This window comes from Oscarella lobularis, chromosome 3, assembly GCF_947507565.1.
Source record: "Oscarella lobularis chromosome 3, ooOscLobu1.1, whole genome shotgun sequence".
Classification (NCBI taxonomy): domain Eukaryota; kingdom Metazoa; phylum Porifera; class Homoscleromorpha; order Homosclerophorida; family Oscarellidae; genus Oscarella; species Oscarella lobularis.
The window spans coordinates 757,227-774,397 of NC_089177.1; the positions used below are offsets into that span (position 1 = coordinate 757,227).

Here is a 17,171-nt window from a genome sequence, read left to right on the forward strand (position 1 = left end):
TTTTTAGCGCGCGTCGTCCTCGTTCTTATTTCGCGTGCGCTATGGATCCTAGTGCTCTTGTTCTCGAGATAGGAAAACTCGAGCTGGAGGTTCGAGGTTTCGTAGAAAAACTTAAAAAGTCGTCCGGACCGCGATCGGCGGTCGACGAGCTGAATGTCGAAGCGAGAAAACGAATATTCACCTTGCAGGCAAAATGCGAAGTAGAAAAAATTAACCGTTCGGCGAAAAAGTACAGGAACTTGATATCGAAATGCTAGGCTCTAGAAGAAATGGCTCTCGAGCAAGTCGATCCAAAAGACGAGACAAAAATTCGCAAAGACGTCTCATTTCATAAGGAGCAGACAGAAAAGCAAATATTATAATTATTTTCTGACGTCACGTTTAGCATAAAATTCTCCTAGTTTGCAATTCTTGTTGAGAAATGCGACATTGGCTGCCCTCAACGTCGTCAAGGAGACGGAAAGGAATGAACTGCTAGGAGGCGTCATCAAGGAAAGCGAAGTACGCGAGAGAAAGCGGGACGCTTCACTGGTCACTGAATCCCTGATGGGTATACGAGAAATGATGGCTGCCCAACTGAAGCAAGCTGAAGACACAACTGAAGTCCTCGGTAATTATAGCCAGCAAATTATTTTTCTCCAACTGTATCTCTCTCTCTCTCTCTCTCATCGCAGTTACTTCTTCGAAGGCAGTTACTGATACCCACGAGGAGATGAAGAGCTACAGCGGAGTTCTTAGTATAACGAGAAGTATAATAAATAAGTACAATAGACGTGAGTTGACTGATCGGCTTCTAATTTGGTTTGGAGTGCTACTGTTCTTTGCTACTGTCTTGTACATTGTTAAGAAACGCCTCTTTCCCTTCTAATAAATATATTACTACTTTACCTGTCTCTGTCCTTTCCGAATTCCAACGGAAATTCACGTCAAAAACTCCACATATGACTGCACCGAATCTCTGCTCTAAATCAGTTCCCAAACCCCACAGCGGAATACCTAAATAAACTCTCATCTTGAGCAAGCGTATCAGAATAGTTAAAAAGGTCGTCAGATGTCAACGTCGGCTCTCATTTTCTATTCGTCGTCCGCCGCCCCGGAAACTTACTAACCGCCTTTTTATAGCTACTCCTATCCGAAGTCGATCGTTTCATCATCACCTTACTGCCGGCGGCGGGCTCAACGCCACCGCCACCAGCGGCACCGTCATCTCCCGCCGACGAACCCCGCCGTCGCCCACCGGACAACGACGACGTCAAAGAAGACCCGGAATCAGACCGGAAAGGACTATCAATATAAGGATCATCCTCGCTACCAGTCACGCCCATGCTCGTCTCCAAAGCGCGCACGTAGCCCTTATAGCGTCGCGTTTCGTACTCGAGATAGCGTCGCTTTTCCGACCACTGAATCCCGTCGCGTCGCGCTACTTTACCGTAGGGTTTCGCCGCTCGATGCTCGATGAGCTCGTCTTCGAGAAGACGCGCTTTCGATCGATGCCGTTCCAATTGCTCTTCGGGCGCCGTCGCGCACGGATGTCGCGGCAATACGGGCCGTTGAAAGTGCCGCGACGAACCGATCGGCGCCGGAAGCGGCGGCGACGAAAAACGTCCCGACGCCAGATTAATCGCCTGTATCCATTCGTGCATTTGACCGGCGTCGCCGGCGTCGAGAAGATATTCCTGCCAATCGCTCGTCGTAAAGCGAAACACGCCGTGACGCTTCGTGTAGTCGAGAGCGACGGTCGCGTACGCGTGCGTGACGGGAATCGCCGAGGCGACGTCGTCGTCCTGATGATGGGTCTGCTTTCGACGAAGCCGATGAAAATAGAAGAGAAAGCCCTTGAGAACGGCGTCGTACTCGTGCCACGCTCGACGTCCGAGCGTCGTTCGTTTGCCCACCGTTTCCATGACCTTTTTCCGCGCGATGCGACCCGCCTTGAACACCTCGGCGTCGGCGTCCAATTCGACTTCGACGAACGTTCCGGCGAGCATCACGACTTTTTGACCTTCGACGTCGTTCAAGGAGACGACGGACTTTTTGGGACTGCGCGGCATCGCGCGACGTCGCGGCGTGACGTCGAGTCGATCGTTCGACGACATTTCCGTCTCGTCGTCGATGGCCCAACGAAGGGGATGCGTCTTAATCCCCTGATAAACGATTTTCAAATAATCGCGCGGATAATCGGAGCCGTCGCGCATGCCCGCCAAATTGGCGACGAAATCATTTAAACTCATGCGCGCGCCGATCATGTTCTGATCGTGGAGATCCGTATTGAGTAGAAGAAGCGAACAGGCGAGCGTGTGAAGCGATTCGAACGAGCCCACCATTTCGCTGATTCCCGGATTGCACGCGTAGAAACGGCGCGAAAAATGTTCGATGACGCGCTCGCGTTCGTACGTTTCGCCGGTCAGCGAGAAACGCTTGACGAAATCGCGCAGCGCGACGTCGGGCGTCGCGCCGGCGAAATCGAAATGGCGGAGATACTCTTCGGCGACGGCGACGCCGAACGGCGTCTTTTTGCTCAATTCGGCGGCGACTTCCGACCTCTTGAAGCCGTCTAAGTCGATGAGACGGCGCGCTAGGGTGACGGCGCGAGTGCGATCGTCCTCCGGTTCGACGATGATTGGGTGCGTTTGATTGGGTGCGGTTTCGGTGTCGGCGATGACTGATTGCGCTTCGTCTGGCGCGGTTTCTTCGATTCCGTCGGTTTCGGGGGGCGACGCCCCTTTAGGTGACGAGGGCCCCTCGTGTTCGGTTTCGTTTGCTTGAGACGTTAGGGTTTCGTTCGCTTCGGCGGACGGCGCGGTCGCGATCGTTCTCGTGGCGTCGTTTGGGGTTAGCTCGTTCGTTTCCGTTTGGGGGCTCAGCGGAGCTGCGGCGTCCGCTTGACGGGTTTCCAGGGCTTCGTCCATTCGATTTTCTTCCGCTGGTGAGATCGTCGCGCGCGATGGAGGGCTGGACGATCGTCTGGCGGCACAGACAATCGGACGAAAACTCACGAGTGGAATTGCGCCCGTATGTTCTCACGTTGACACGTGCGTCGCCACGTGGCCGGAAGAAATAATAATAAGACTCATGCACATAACATCCAAGAGAAAAGGACGCAAGTAAATGCAAGCTAAACATTTTCTTTAATGATTTGCAACGTTAAACTTTTCTGTAAGAAACGACGCTCTCTCTCTCTCTCTTTTTAGTTTCGCATGAGTCAACTCATCATGTCAGTTGAGGTGACACCAGAGGCTGGCACAACCACTGGTGGTACGTCTTTCCACGAACTGTTGACATCCTTTCGAAAAACGGACAAATTCTGCGTAAATCTAGCAAAAAATTGTGATTTATAAAACTATAATTATTGGCAAGCTCTTTTCGACCCACTTGTCTCGATTTTTGGGCAATAAATTTCTTTCAACGCCGGCCATGAGACCTTGAAAGCACTTTTTCATCAGCTCCCGCTTTTCGCCCGACTGCATGTTAACTAGACTATCTCTCAAGTTTTCAAAGTACTGAAACGCGAGAACCGTCATACGCATACAAATCCTTCCCGCATAAACACCGCGTACCTTTTCGTTTAGTAAGACTAAGCCCAACAAAGGCCGAGACATCGACCACTACAAGCCGTAATTACGCAAAATTCGGTGCCCCCCCCTAATCTAGCAGATACCTGATTACGACATTCCTCAAAAATTATGATATTTAGGACAGTTGAGAGCATCTGGAAATGATCCTATGCTCGCGAAAGTCTATTCTCCACAGTTTTCCCCCTCAAACCTGTTGAAAGACTTCTGGCTGGACGTCGACGAGTCGAAGGAAAGAATGGTCGGCAACCGCTTCGTGTTTTTTCACTTTGGACAATTTTCGGAAGAGGTGAGTGAGAACGGCGTCCAACATTGAGCAACAAGCTGTGGACACACTCACGTCTGGAAACAAATAATAGACCTAAGTCCTATTGCCAGTAATTTCTCGTCTTTGTCACCTGAGAATGCAATGCCCTCATTGACTGAGGATAAGACGTAAGCCAAAACCTATCAAAGCGACTAGTTTTTAGTCTATCAATTCCCTGGCTTCTTTCCTAACCTGTGCGTCTAATCCCGCCATAAAGTTCATATGATCCTGCGAAATGGTATCTAATAGGCCAAAGTAGGCCGTGCTAAGTTTAGGATATTGCTAGAAGAAAATAGGTTGTTTTATTAATTAAACGAGGCTTATTTTTTTGACTTACCACTAGATCGTTGGCGGGTATAGAGAGAACGACCTTGATGAAAACGTCGAGACAGTCGCTAAGGGCGCTATCGTTGTAGAGACCGAATACGCCAAAATTGACAAAGTGGCCCGACAAGGCGAGCTTGAGTACGAGAAACGATATAGCCACTCCTTTATACGTAAACCAAGAGGTCAAGGAAGAAGAAAAGAAAGAGAAAAATAAGAAAAGCACACGACGACGAAAATGAAAGGATATTTCATAGCAAATATTTCCGACTGGGGCACGTCAGTGAGAGTAATCATAGCAGTGCCTTGGAGAAGGAAAAAAAGCAATAGGAACATCTTAAGCTCACGTAAAAGATTCTCACCGTGGCTGACTAATATCTTGCTGACTTCTCGAAAGAGAAGTATGCCGTTGGGCGACGAGATGTCGAATAGGAGTCGCTGCTGCTTGTTATTGACTAATTCGGAGGCGAGACGCAATATGGGCGTCGTTACGGACGGATCGTGACACCAGAGCTGAAGCGCTCGTTGTAGAACGGGAAAATAGTTCGGGTAGATCCAATCGAAGAACATGGAATAGCACGGTCTCGAGACGATCGCGCTGACGACGCCGCGAAGGTCACAGCACAGACCGATGAAGAGAAACTAGAAACGAAAGCATTTTCCTTAGGGAAAAGACATCTTCTCGGAGACTTACTTTTAATTCGCTTTCTGAGTAGACCGCTTCGCCGCTTATAAGCTGACTTCCGATTTTTTGAAAAGTGGCTAAAAATGCATAATTTTTTTCGTCGTCGTCGAGGCGACATTCGTGCCGCTTGCCTGCTATTGGCGTCATAAAGGCGACGAATTTCTCGTCTTCTTCGCCGAGATCGATCATAAGGAGACGACTGAGTGCCGTGTAGAATGTCGTTCGACAGCGAAAATTGAGCCCGTGCGATCCGTCGCGAACGGCAAGAAAGGGCAGATTCTCCGGCTGCGGAAAAAAAACACGTGACGTTGAAAGAAAAAGCGGAGAAAAACGATTACTTACTGAATGATTTTGAAGAAGCATTTGCACGCAATCGAGTTTGATCAGCTTTCGAGCGCTGCTATACGTAAGAAAGAGCGAAGACGTCAAGAAAAATCAAAAAGCAAATTTTAATTAATGAAGTAATCGTTAATTTAGGGAGGATATCCGACGGATAATTCGTGGAAGAAATGTAAAGTTTTTTGAACGATCGATTCGCTATTGCTCCAGAACTTCATGTTGGTAATTCTAGAAAAACAAGTTATTGGCGTCTCGTGTGAAAAGTCAGTTCTTCGTACATTTTTTGAATGCAAAGCGTTAGAAGCATCGACTCGTTGCTAATGCCTAGTCGTTTTCCAAGAGCCGAATAAACCTTTAATTAAGACAACTAGTAATTAATAAAAAGCTCGAGGACGTAATATTTCACTTTGGCCTTGAGGAATTGATCGCCTATGTAAATCTTTCGAAATTGCTCGAAAAAGCTAAGAATGGCCAGTTCAAGCCTCTCGCAGCCGCCTCCCTGATAAATAAAGATATGAGCATGCAAGGAGCAGCAGAGAAGTCAAGGAAGGAAGCTAGTCAACCTGTTCTAATTGACGATCGGTCAAATTCATCAACTGAAGGACTCTGAAGAAACATAGTGTGAGAATTAATACTAAATTTCTAAATCAATTCTAATCTACCTGATAATTAATTCGCCGTCTAGTCCATCCTCATCGTCCGCGTAGGAATACGACACTCGTCCGCCGATAACGGCTCCGATAAAGTAGACAAGCCAAGCCAATTGACCTGATGTCAACAACCCGCTCAACGTTCTCGATTGACCGACGTTCTACGCGAGTCCGGCCTACCTTCATACAAACGAATGTCATTCGTGGATGATCCTTGAGTTAGACACTGCTGATAAGCCGAAGCGGCCGTGTCGAAATAGGAGGCAACCAAGTGGCACGTGCCCGAGTAATCGCATCGACCGATAGTGCACATCTAGGAGAGAAGGAACTCGCGTAGGAGATAGAGGAATTCATTTCTCGTTGGCGTACTTGGTCAAGTTGCTGTTGAACGAGAGAGAGATCGTCCAACGGATCATCTAGATTATCTCTGAGAGGAAAAATCAAAATGATATGACGTATGTGGTTTTTTTAATATTTATTTTACCTTATTACAACAGCCACTGATTCGAGTCTGGAGTGGAGAAACGTTTTCGTTATCTGGAGGCGAGAGAATTCATCAATTAGGGTTCGTCGCACACAGAAACAGAGTTGCGTTTTTCTCTCTACTTCTGGTGCGTAGTTTTCTAGTAGATGCGGCTCAGACGAAGTCACGTAACAAATCGAGGCGACGAGACGTTGCCACAGATTGAGCAAATAGTGTATGCTATTGGCGGAGAATTGCCACGACTAAAGACGCGCGGGTTAATAGAAAAGCGAAGCATTCGCGATTTTTTTCTTTACCTGAAGCGAAGACACCGTAAATTTGGCTATCATTTCAATGATAATGCCATAGTTCTCCACTTGCATCAACTCTCCTAATTGATAGTTCGCCTTGAGTCGAGCCAAAAGCCGACAGAACTCGTGATAATTATCCACCTCAACTAATGCCTAGAAAACAGATAAGGCGACTATTATTATTAAAACTCGGAAAATCAACACTCAAAATACGTCATAAAAATATTGACGTTTACCTCAGGATGAGAGAGGACTTTCTTGATGCCTTGCATAATTGTATTTAGATAAGCTTGCCGTTCCATTGCAGTGAACAACGAACGTCGAACTGACGTTATAAGAACGAGACAGCTCAACGCCTAAAACACATGGAAATTGATACTCCCATCAAATCCAAACACCTTTTTTTCCCCCCTACAATGGATGCAAACGACGGTGGGAGAGCCAGATAGAGATCAAAAAAGACATTCACGGTGGAAGAATCCAAAAAATCTTGAGAGATAGATAGATAGAAATTATTTGATATTGACTGTGATTGGTTACCTGGTCGCCACGCAGTCGGTATTTGAGCGGAGGAAAAGTCGTCTGACGTCTCGTCGCTCGACGTGCCAATGAAATCGAAAGAGAGACAACTCTTGGCCAGACCTAGGACTCGTCCGAGAAGCGAAAGCTGCGGCGAATAAAATCCCCGCGATAATCAAAACGCGAAATCGCAGCAGCAAAGACGCAATACCTGATTCTCACTCAAGCGTTTTCCGCAACCCTAAAAAAATTCCTTAGTTCGTTTTCACTCTCACGGGTCTCTCCGCTGACCTCCTTTAGTAGCGAAATGCTCAACTGAAATATCGACAGAAGCTGCGTCTCTCTAAACGAAGCGGCAATCTAAAAAAAAGTCGTTCTTTGAGTGCGATACAAATGTGGAATGGAGTCGACATCATTTACTTTTCTATGCCACGTCAACGATCTAAGCACCTCGGACTGATTCATATCATTGACGAGAGCCAATAGAATGTGAACACCGACGACGCCCTGCTCAACAGAGCTCTACATATAAAAAAACAACATTTCTATTAGAAATTAACATACCCTAGAGTATATGCGTCTACCTGCAGAAATGTCTTTATTTCGCTGACTATGTTTCTAAAAACGAACTCAGGCTCTTCGACTTGAACGACGTCCACCACATCAAACCAACTGATCTTCGTCAATTTGGCTATAACCTATACCATGTATGTGCAAATAAATCGAAGGTCCTAAGATCCATTATTAATTATTTTACCTTTACAATTGCTTCCATGACGTAGGGAGTTTCCTTGGGTCGTTGAAACAAATAGCTCATCAGATAATTTCCTATAATTAATCAAACTAATTGGCGCATTTCTTCGCCAATAACGCATCTTTACGCGTCTCCAATCGACCAGACATCGTGACGGGGCTCGTGGGCTTGGAAATGAGTTTGTTTAGCGCGTTGGCGGCGATGAGACGCGCGGCGGGATTCTGATCCGCGAAATAAAAAAATGCCGATGCATTTCCCTCCCGATATTTCTACCTGTGCTCGTTCGAGCAGCGTTTGGCATTTGGCTACGTTTTCGACGGTCTCCGTGAAGAGAACGAGGGATTTTTCCGCTTCGGCGCGCACTCGCGGATCGGTCGAGCTGTAGAATTCGTGACAGAGCGACTCGATGTGGGGTACGTGCTGTGGAACGAAAGACGGATCGAGAAAGGTCCCCTTCGGAGGGGTCCACGTTGTTTATAGGGACCTGGTCGTCCATTTGATGGGCTTTCAGTGGGAACGAGTTCACGGATGCCGGTGTTGCTACGACCGCTGGGAACTGGGAAGAAATTCGCCCCCAAAGGAAACGGTGCGCAAGTCAAGCGAGCGTCGTTGCCCGGATTAGACGAGACAGATTCGTTTATGAACAGGTTCTGTCGGAGCATTCTAGCACCCGCTTTCGGTCCTCTACGACGTCGATTTCTGCATATGAGTGTTCCTTCGATGGCAAATCACAAAATCGCTGTGGTAGATATTCGAATAGTTTCTATCGTTTACGACGTCATTTCTCTTTGCTCAAGGTCCTATCAGGCGCGGGTGTTTACGACGGAAGCGAAGTTCACGAAGCGTCGGCGTAAGTGCAACCGGGAATCGCGAGCGACAACGCACGTCCAAAGCGCTTTCTTCGCAGAACTTGGGTCCACTTATCGCGACGAGACGCTCAAGTCTCCTTCTACGCTCCGAACGTCGATCAACTACACGTCATCGATCACTCGAGCGGACAGCCAATGGAAGGAGAGAAAAGGTAAAAAGACTGACCTTTCCTAGCTACTAGATACCTCTTTTCTCAGAAATGTTCTCGTTGAATCGGCTCGCATTTCGCGTGGCAACATACATCCGTTGACCGACTTGCTTGCGGAGAATCACGACGCTGTCGTATTTCCGGGCGGATTTGGCGCAGCGAAAAATCTGTTAGCATTATTTGACGTCATTATTTTGGTTGCCATGGGAGTGGCTATTGAAATTAGATCTACTTTTGCCGTGGATGGATCGAAGGCGAATGTCAACGACCAAGTGCGACGAGTCATCACGAGTTTTCACACTGCCAAGAAACCAATAGGGTATAGAGAAGAGAGAACGCTGTCTTTACTTTATATTCTTCCTAAAGGCTCTGCTGCATTTCTCCCGTTCTCGCTGCAAAAGTCATCCCAGGCTGCACCGTTACCATTGGCAATGACGCCGATACGGCGAAAGCCGTCGAAGAAATGGGCAGCAAGCACAGCGAACGATCCATACACATATCCATTCTGTAGCTAGATATAACTAAGGGGGCGCTTCCTACTAGAACCTTTTCCTTGACTTACTGTGGTTTGATACGAAGCCTGTGTCGACTCAGAGAACCAAATCGTCACAGCGGCTGCCTTCATGTACGACGCCAAAGTCTGCGACGTTTTCGACAGCGTTGGCGCAATGATAAACGCCCTGTATAAACTCTTGAAGTAGTGGATTCGTTTCATGCACACAGCCCCGTTTTTTCGCAGTGTTTCAATTTGTTAAGAAATTGTGTTGTCATGTCGATTAACGTTTCATAGTAGCCGTCGTCGTTCTGTTCCAGCGCAGCTTTCCATTTTTCCATCGCCTCCTCGACTTGCTCGGTGACGTCCGCCGCAATGAACTCGCCACCGCACCCTTGAATCATAGCATCCATAGCTTGTATTACCTTCTCGTTTCTGTCAGCGTCGTTTTCGCGGTGGAGAAGTTTTGGGGTGAGTTGACACCAGCCCTGGGTTCGGAGCATTTCCAGTAAACGAATACCAGTAGAAGACGTAATGCGAGAACTCGTTTCATCCGCTCCAGATCTTTGCTCAACGAGAAGATCGGTTACCAGGGTCAACGATTTGAGGCTCAAGACTCCGGATTCCGCTCTAGTAAGATATTTGGTTAATGTTTGAAGACCGTTCCGCTGGAGAAACTGCGCCAACGCCGGCGGATATTGACGCACTAGAGATGACAAGGCAAACAGAAAACGACGATTTACCGTCACGTCATCACTGCAATTCAACTCCTTGAGGAGCAGCTGCATCACTTCGTACTCAAGACAGTCAGCTTGCACAGCAGAATTACTAAACCATACACAAACTAAAAGCTATATGACTAAATGATTTATGTTCCCATTACCTTTGTGCTGCAGCTCCCAAGACGAGAGCAGCTGCACTCTTAATCTTAGCGTCTGTATCATTAAGGCATCTTACTATTAGAACGAGACCACCGATTGCGTTTAGGTCGCGTGCATTGTCTATTTGATGCACGTAGAATTCCAGCTCGTTTAGTGCATTCAATCGCGCTTCGTTTGATGCCGTCGCTTCGGCTAGAGTCTCAATGTGAGTCATCATGATCTCCACTTCTGAACGCATGCTTAGTCCCATCGTTTTTAGCATCGATTCAACGTCATTGGCTGTCAAATTGCTGCGATTTGCTGTGGTTTTATCGCTTAGATCGGGTAAAGCTGGAGGAATGGACGAATCACTGTCATCTGGAATTTTGGCCAGCATGTCGGCCAATTCTTTTTTGGTGAAAACTTTTCGATTTTTGTTAATAATTCCGCGTCTTTGATCACGGGGTAAGATAACCTCTTCGTCGGGTTTTTCACTAGACTCCTCTTCCAACAGTTTCGCCTCCTTTTTACCCGTTTGAAGGTCCATGCGAACGTGTAGTCCTGCCGGTATCGCTTGGCCTGGTTGGATGGTCTTCCAGTCGGAAGACGGCTGGAATATCTCGTTAGCGTCATCTTCTTCTTCTGGGAGAGCCACGTCAATTCCGACGTCTTCATCTTCAGTCTCAGAGGCAAAGACACCAAGGAATAAGACCACGACTACAAGGAGAGCAAATCTCTTGCTCAGATTCATCGCGAAGAAAGTCAACGTGTCATTACACCAAATTTATATCAACTTTGGCTACCTAAGGGAAATACACTGAAGAGACAACACAAGGCGATAGCTGGTGTTTTTTCACTGTTCGTCTCCAATGGAAGCCCAGCCGTACTCCTCATTTCTACAGCACTTCTTTTTCCACCTGACAAAAACTTGGAGATTTTTTTTGACGATTTTCATTATTTGAACCTACCTGCATCCAGTGCACCATTTTCCCCTGGCATCCAACCCATAAAACCGCCTGCATCCAAACGTATACGGAGTTGATCTCCTGCGCTGAATTGACAGAAGAAATCCAAAAGAAATAAATCTACTCTTGTATAAATTACCTTAGGTTTTGATGATGACGATGACGCAAGAGATTTCAGCGATTGGTCGAGCTCAGCGCCGGGGCGACCGGTGCTAGGATAGAGCGACAATTCCTCCTGTCCACAAAAATCGAAACTCTGGTACAGATCCGGTGCCGTAGGCGCTGTCGCTTCATAAACAATCTCCAAAGAAAACACCGCAAGATACGCTATTCAACTTACCAGAAGAACCTTCGACAAAGGAGCTGCAGTCAAAGCTAAGAAGAATATACGACGCGAATTAAACTAATACGGTAGAATATCACGGGACTTACATGTGAAAGGCTTGTTGTAGTGGTACAACTGAACTATCCGAACTGGAACACTGACTTTCGTCCATCACGGGCTCGGCGGCAGGCAAACTGAAACGAGGTCCTCACATAAAAAAATTTTTCTCTCTCTCGTCGAGATTTCGAATACTCGGAGAAGTCTTCCGCGGATTTTTCCATTTCGTTGATGTCGACTTCAAAAACGACGTCTTCTTCGTCTGCGTGCGATTCTTGCACGTGCAAGGATTCTTGCTGATGTTGCTGCCTTTTCCTTTCGTCCTCCATGGAATTCTTCCACTTCTTTATCATCTTCATCTTTCGTTTGATCCGCTTCACGTGATCGACGTTGTACTTCCAGTCGGGATGATCTCGCTTGTGCTGCTCGCGAAGTCGTTCGGACTCAGCTCGATAAGGCTGCTTTGCCTCTTCGTCCATATCACGCCACAAGTTGCCCAGAAGTGTGCTAATGACGCGATTGTCGACACCAGGATGCAGCCTAAAATATGATAAAAAGTCTATATAATGCCAATAGTATTATTAATTAAACTGCTAATAGAAATTATAGTCTGAGAGGCTTCCCTCAAAATAACTGTACTAGTATCGACTATAGTTACAAATTCTTACTTCTGCAGTTCGGGTCGTTTAGCAGAGCAGAATAAAATGAAACCATTTTTGGGTCGTTTCACGCGTTCCTTTGTTTTCGTTGCCGCTGCTGCTTTGCTCTCGATCGCCAACGTCTGCTGAAGTCGCTCCAATTCGACATTCGTCGCTTGCAGGCTTTCCGAAGTTTCCGCGCCTGTCCGGGAACTTTCTAAAGACGCCACTCCCTCGTCGCAGCGAGTCTCCTCTTGGAGAACGTCGAGAGTTAGGTTATACTGAAGATTACACACTAAGAGACGAATAATAATAATAATAGTAACGCGCGATCGAGCTGTCTCTTCACGTCGCGGATCAAAAGTCATCGTGAAAACGAATTTCGTGTCCTACGCGCAACGAAATTACGCGTACGAGCGGTTTCTTTCACAAATCCGGCCGGCTTACCTGACTCGCCTCGTCCATTTCAGTCATCGGAACCGGCGTTTCGACATCAGCTGAGTGGGCGTCGAATTTTCGCGCGCAAACGTCTTCCGGTAGGACGAGGGAATTGGGTTGGGCAAAATTTGGCGGGGAAACTTCTCGTTCGGCAGCGCTCGCATCGTCGGCCGGTTCGCTGCAAGCGGGAACGAAATTAGATATAAGTAGCGTGGGGAACTATTTGCGCGCGTTTGTACCGCGTGGCGGGCTGCATTGGAAGCGTTTCGCGTCGCTCCAATGTCAAATCAAATTGCAGATCGCGCGTGTGGTTCGTTCTTGACATGGTGACGCGCGAAAATGCCGCTGGGCTCCGCAAAATGACGGCGTTTCGGCGGAATGTTTTCCCTCTCTTCGTCGTGACTGAAAACCCGCGAAGGACGCTATTGGCTCATTTGTAGCTAAACCGATTCGCTCACGTGCCGCGTAATGCTACTATATATACCGAGGAAAAGAGCAAAAATAACTCGTACAGTAACCGCGCGTCAGTTAGATGAAACGTGTGTGCGAAATTTATTTCAGGTACTGTATCAAATCAGTCATCTTTCATCTTACCGCCTCCCATCGTCGCCGATCTCGCAGGCAGTACGCTCACTCGATCCGGCACTGGCGGCAACGTGATTCGACCGTCGGACGGCGCCGTCGCACCGTCGCCCCTCCGTCGCGAAATCGTCGACATTTCGTTTTCCGAATCTTCGTCGTCGTCCACGTCACTGGCTACGCCCGATGAATCGCGATCGCGCATCATAGTCGAATAAAACTAAAAGAGAAGTCACGAGTAGCTAGCTGCAATGCCACGACGCTTCGAAGGCTACGTTTCGTAGCGCTGTTTCTTCGTCGCCGGAGTCATCTTCCGGGTTTTCGAGGTCCTTTCGTCTTGCTTTGGTCGGACTAAGACTCGTCTCGGCGTCTTCTTGTCCTTCGTCTTCGTCGTCGGTCGCGTTTTCTGTCTCGTTGTTGTCGACTGTCGGCGAGTCGGCGTTTCTTTGCATCCACCAGTAGATCGCGCCGGCCAATCCGGCGCCCATAGCCGCTAGAGCGGCTCCTCCGGACAGTCCTAAGCCAGACATTAGAAAGAGAACGACCACACCTTCATGAAATTCCCGGCAGTGCAGGTCCCGTCCTCACAAAGTTTTCTCTCGAGTGTAACAAATTAATTGCGATCGAAATAGCAACGATCAAACAGAAACATGTCGGAAAAATCGGTAGGCTTGGTCCGACCCACCGTATAGGCTCCTTTCGATAGTAAATTCCTCCTCTGACACGCCTTCGCGATTTCCTTATACACCAGATTCGCGATACGTTGGCCGCGTTCGACCTGAGCGTCGAACAGACGACCGAAATCATGAGAAATATGCAAAGTGAAATGCGCGAAGGCTTGAAACGCGACAACGCCGTCCTGAAAATGCTTCCCACGTTCGTACACGCGATACCGGACGGCACGGAAGCGGGCGACTTTCTCGCGCTCGACTTGGGCGGCACCAACTTCAGAGTGCTCAAAGTGACGTTGAAAGATCGCAAATACGAGCAAGAGGAGGCGAAGGCCACTCTTCCTGACGACGTCATGACGACGACGGGAGAACGACTGTTTGATCATATTGCGCAACAGGTTTCCGAATTTTCCAACAAACACGGACTGAGTTCGCACGTGCTTCCGCTCGGCTTTACGTTCTCGTTTCCGGTCGAACAGCTCAGTTTGACGTCCGGGAAATTGATTAAATGGACGAAAAAGTTCACGGCGAGCGGCGTCGAAGGCGAAGACGTCGTTCTTCTCCTCAAAAAGGCGCTGGAGAAAGAGGCGTCCAAACAGAATAAAGTGCCCTATAAAACAAACACTATTAATTAATAATTAATAGATGCATTTAGAATGTCAACGTTGACGTCGTCGCCTTGGTGAATGATACTGTTGGCACAATGATGGCTCGCGCTCTCGTCGATTCCAAGTGCTGCGCCGGTCTCATCTTGGGCACAGGCACAAATGCTTGCTACATGGAAAAATTGGCTGACGTCGGAAAGTGGAATAAGAAAACGCCACACGAGACCATCATTATTAACATGGAGTGGGGTGCATTTGGCGACGGACCTGATGGCCTTGTCAGTCAGCCTGGTGCACTTGAAAACTTCCTCACTTTGCATGACCGCCAATTAGATAGGGATTCGCCCAATGCCGGTCACCAAAGGTAGGAGACTGCGAGAACAAAGTATAGATAATATGGATCTTGGTAGGTTTGAGAAAATGATTTCGGGTATGTATTTGGGAGAAATTGTACGTCTTGTGCTGCTCGATCTGGCCAGTCGCGGTCTTGCTTTCGACGGCCACGTGGGAATGCTCTACAAGAAGGGATCATTTGAGACAGCCTACATATCCAAAATAGAAGACAGGTAGCTTTATACATGTACATAAGACGTACACTCACCATTCTTCTTACACAGTTCCAATGCAGATCATTCTGAGACGAAAAAAATTCTTGCCAATCTCAGATTTCCCTCTGTAACCACAACGGCGACAGTCACCACGACAACGTCGGGCTCCACGACGACAACGACGACAACGAAGACGGTGAGTGGCACGGTCGTTACGCCAAACGATTGCGATTTGGTCCTGAACGTGTGCCGTGCCGTCTCGACGCGCGCGGCTCGACTCGCCGGCGCCGGCGTTGTTGCAATCGCGGATAAAATTGGGACGACAGCTGACGGAATCATTGCAGTCGACGGTTCCCTCTTTCAGTATCATCCCCACTTTGCACGCATCATGAAAGAAACCATTGATCAATTGGTTCCAGGTACATAGTATTATTAGTAGTAGTGTACTGCTGTGATTTAGTGCGTGTTTTCTCAAAGGCAATGGTATCAAGCTTGAGAGGGCGGAAGATGGCTCGGGGCGTGGTGCTGCACTTGTTGCTGCCGTTGCTTGCCGCATGAAGAAAGAAGCTAAATAATATGCCTGCATTATTTGTTTGAGCTAACTCATGGCGCTTTGGTGCAATTTTGATTTCGATGTTCCGTTCCCACCTTTCCCACGAGTCACCACGTGATCAGATTAATTTATTTAGCGTGCACTACTAGACGTTTGCCGTTTGGCCCCTGTTTGGCCCTCTTGGTTACGCGAGCTTCTTTTTCCTGTCTCCTACTCATTATCGAATGGTCTCCCAATTTATATCTCGTCTCGTAATGTACGAGTTTGCGTGCAAACCGTCACGGCCGCTTTACTCTACTGTCTACTCACCTTTCCATTGATCTTTTCTCTTTGCTTAGCCTCGTCGTCGGAACCCTCTACCCCGCCTATCGATCCTACAAGGCGATCAGAACAAAAAGCGTCAAGGAATACGTACGTAGGGAGCCTCCCTAAATGCTAATAGACTCCACCTACCTGTACAGGTAAAATGGATGATGTATTGGATCTCTTTCGCCGTTTTTATCGCCGTCGAGACCGTCGCCGATATCTTTATCGCTTGGTAAGCTCGGAGGTTTGAACTTACGAACAATGCCATTGTCTTTTTCAGGATAGTTCCGTTTTATTACGAGCTGAAGATCCTTTTCGTCTTGTGGCTCCTTTTGCCTATGACCAAGGCACGTGCGCAGCGTGTGATGTAGCTGTAGTGACGTCATTTCGTATAGGGATCAAGCATTTTGTATCGAAAGTTTGTCCATCCGTGGCTCAATAAACACGAGAAGGTTGGTCCTAAGTGTAGATCCATAGAGCCCTAATAGAAAAAGCCTCCCCCCTCCCCCTCTAGGATATAGATAGTTACTTGTCCGAAGCTGCAAATTCAGGCTTAGGTGTTGTAAGACGGTTCAGCCGGAGTGGGCTCGAATTTGCAACAAAATCTGTCTTGCAATCAAACCTCATCAATAAAGTACATTGAATATTATTAATAATTTAACCTTGAAGATATCTGATCAGGGGCAAGTCTTTGTGCAAGGCCTTTCACAGATCAAGGAACAGGAGGACGAAGTCGATAGTACGCAAGCGGCTGGCCCGCAGCCTGGAGGAGCTCCGAAGGGCTCGACGACATTGGAAGACGTTTTCATTGCTTCTGATACGACTGAACCGGATAGTGAGGATCAGCCTCCGCCCTACACAGAACACGAAGAAAAGAAATCAAAGCCTGCGCGAAAACCGGGATCCTCACCCGTGACAAGATCGAAACACGGACGAGGTTCAGGAGCAAGTCGTTCGGGTGCAGCAGCGGGGGCCAAAAGCGGAAAAACGTTGCCGGTAAGGAAAAAGAATCAGGGGTGTCCCCTTCTTATATTCTCTTCGTAGAGAGAAGTAGCAACAACCCGTTCATCTCGAGTGAAGAAGCAACAATGAACTTATTGTACTGATGTACTCGCTACATAATAATAATACATGTGTATACGTGCCTACGTTACCTCGTCGCTGCGTTGGGCTACGCTTCATTCCTGCCAT

At 47.8% G+C, this 17,171-nt stretch overlaps 8 protein-coding genes across 10 annotated transcripts; 4 read left to right on the forward strand and 4 right to left on the reverse strand.

Moving 5' to 3' along the window:
- Positions 1–26: 26 nt before the first annotated feature.
- On the forward strand, positions 27–887 carry LOC136184830 (vesicle transport protein SEC20-like). Its single transcript, XM_065971817.1, has 4 exons — positions 27–200; positions 258–349; positions 402–610; positions 675–887. Exons 1-4 carry the CDS (start codon positions 42–44, stop codon positions 866–868), a joined length of 654 nt encoding a protein of 217 aa, XP_065827889.1. The 5' UTR covers positions 27–41; the 3' UTR covers positions 869–887.
- LOC136184827 (PH and SEC7 domain-containing protein 1-like) lies at positions 855–3,011 on the reverse strand. The gene has a single exon (XM_065971810.1). The coding sequence runs from the start codon at positions 2,907–2,909 to the stop codon at positions 1,068–1,070; it is 1,842 nt and encodes a 613-aa protein (XP_065827882.1). The 5' UTR covers positions 2,910–3,011; the 3' UTR covers positions 855–1,067.
- A 14-nt stretch (positions 3,012–3,025) lies between these two features.
- On the reverse strand, positions 3,026–8,533 carry LOC136184824 (exportin-7-like). 2 transcript variants are annotated; one of them, XM_065971807.1, is made up of 34 exons: positions 8,409–8,533; positions 8,198–8,344; positions 8,052–8,145; positions 7,928–7,998; positions 7,755–7,868; positions 7,591–7,692; positions 7,462–7,530; positions 7,382–7,411; positions 7,192–7,318; positions 7,067–7,140; positions 6,888–7,007; positions 6,658–6,804; positions 6,484–6,603; positions 6,362–6,414; positions 6,247–6,304; positions 6,058–6,190; positions 5,890–5,995; positions 5,791–5,833; positions 5,634–5,726; positions 5,506–5,579; positions 5,375–5,455; positions 5,231–5,294; positions 5,020–5,173; positions 4,898–4,965; positions 4,566–4,845; positions 4,454–4,508; positions 4,217–4,376; positions 4,072–4,161; positions 3,971–4,019; positions 3,766–3,914; positions 3,659–3,709; positions 3,558–3,605; positions 3,373–3,500; positions 3,026–3,314 (listed from the first exon to the last, which is right to left on the reverse strand). In XM_065971807.1, the coding sequence occupies exons 1-34, from the start codon at positions 8,418–8,420 to the stop codon at positions 3,203–3,205; spliced, it is 3,276 nt and encodes a 1,091-aa protein (XP_065827879.1). In that variant the 5' UTR covers positions 8,421–8,533; the 3' UTR covers positions 3,026–3,202. The 2 variants fall into 2 exon arrangements, with proteins under 2 accessions (XP_065827879.1, XP_065827878.1); XM_065971806.1 differs by having other exon boundaries at positions 4,898–5,173.
- A 7-nt stretch (positions 8,534–8,540) lies between these two features.
- On the forward strand, positions 8,541–9,718 carry LOC136184837 (putative glutamine amidotransferase-like class 1 domain-containing protein 3B, mitochondrial). The gene is made up of 7 exons (XM_065971826.1): positions 8,541–8,668; positions 8,722–8,774; positions 8,832–8,945; positions 8,992–9,111; positions 9,169–9,261; positions 9,309–9,436; positions 9,516–9,718. The coding sequence occupies exons 1-7, from the start codon at positions 8,564–8,566 to the stop codon at positions 9,641–9,643; spliced, it is 741 nt and encodes a 246-aa protein (XP_065827898.1). The 5' UTR covers positions 8,541–8,563; the 3' UTR covers positions 9,644–9,718.
- LOC136184835 (nucleotide exchange factor SIL1-like) lies at positions 9,628–11,078 on the reverse strand. The gene is made up of 2 exons (XM_065971824.1): positions 10,319–11,078; positions 9,628–10,263 (listed from the first exon to the last, which is right to left on the reverse strand). The coding sequence occupies exons 1-2, from the start codon at positions 11,044–11,046 to the stop codon at positions 9,654–9,656; spliced, it is 1,338 nt and encodes a 445-aa protein (XP_065827896.1). The 5' UTR covers positions 11,047–11,078; the 3' UTR covers positions 9,628–9,653.
- On the reverse strand, positions 11,064–13,869 carry LOC136184834 (uncharacterized). Of its 2 annotated transcripts, XM_065971823.1 has the most exons (11): positions 13,573–13,868; positions 12,958–13,517; positions 12,728–12,896; positions 12,630–12,669; positions 12,311–12,575; positions 11,838–12,182; positions 11,693–11,779; positions 11,601–11,635; positions 11,400–11,548; positions 11,264–11,346; positions 11,064–11,212 (listed from the first exon to the last, which is right to left on the reverse strand). In XM_065971823.1, the coding sequence occupies exons 2-11, from the start codon at positions 13,041–13,043 to the stop codon at positions 11,149–11,151; spliced, it is 1,323 nt and encodes a 440-aa protein (XP_065827895.1). In that variant the 5' UTR covers positions 13,044–13,517; positions 13,573–13,868; the 3' UTR covers positions 11,064–11,148. The 2 variants fall into 2 exon arrangements, with proteins under 2 accessions (XP_065827895.1, XP_065827894.1); XM_065971822.1 differs by having other exon boundaries at positions 12,311–12,669; positions 13,573–13,869.
- LOC136184833 (hexokinase-3-like) lies at positions 13,866–15,773 on the forward strand. The gene is made up of 6 exons (XM_065971821.1): positions 13,866–13,962; positions 14,049–14,573; positions 14,624–14,937; positions 14,984–15,139; positions 15,191–15,540; positions 15,599–15,773. The coding sequence occupies exons 1-6, from the start codon at positions 13,948–13,950 to the stop codon at positions 15,694–15,696; spliced, it is 1,458 nt and encodes a 485-aa protein (XP_065827893.1). The 5' UTR covers positions 13,866–13,947; the 3' UTR covers positions 15,697–15,773.
- A 43-nt stretch (positions 15,774–15,816) lies between these two features.
- Positions 15,817–17,133, forward strand: LOC136184836 (receptor expression-enhancing protein 1-like). Its single transcript, XM_065971825.1, has 8 exons — positions 15,817–15,930; positions 16,013–16,085; positions 16,136–16,212; positions 16,261–16,327; positions 16,376–16,432; positions 16,495–16,614; positions 16,662–16,976; positions 17,025–17,133. The coding sequence occupies exons 1-8, from the start codon at positions 15,899–15,901 to the stop codon at positions 17,070–17,072; spliced, it is 789 nt and encodes a 262-aa protein (XP_065827897.1). The 5' UTR covers positions 15,817–15,898; the 3' UTR covers positions 17,073–17,133.
- Positions 17,134–17,171: the final 38 nt, after the last annotated feature.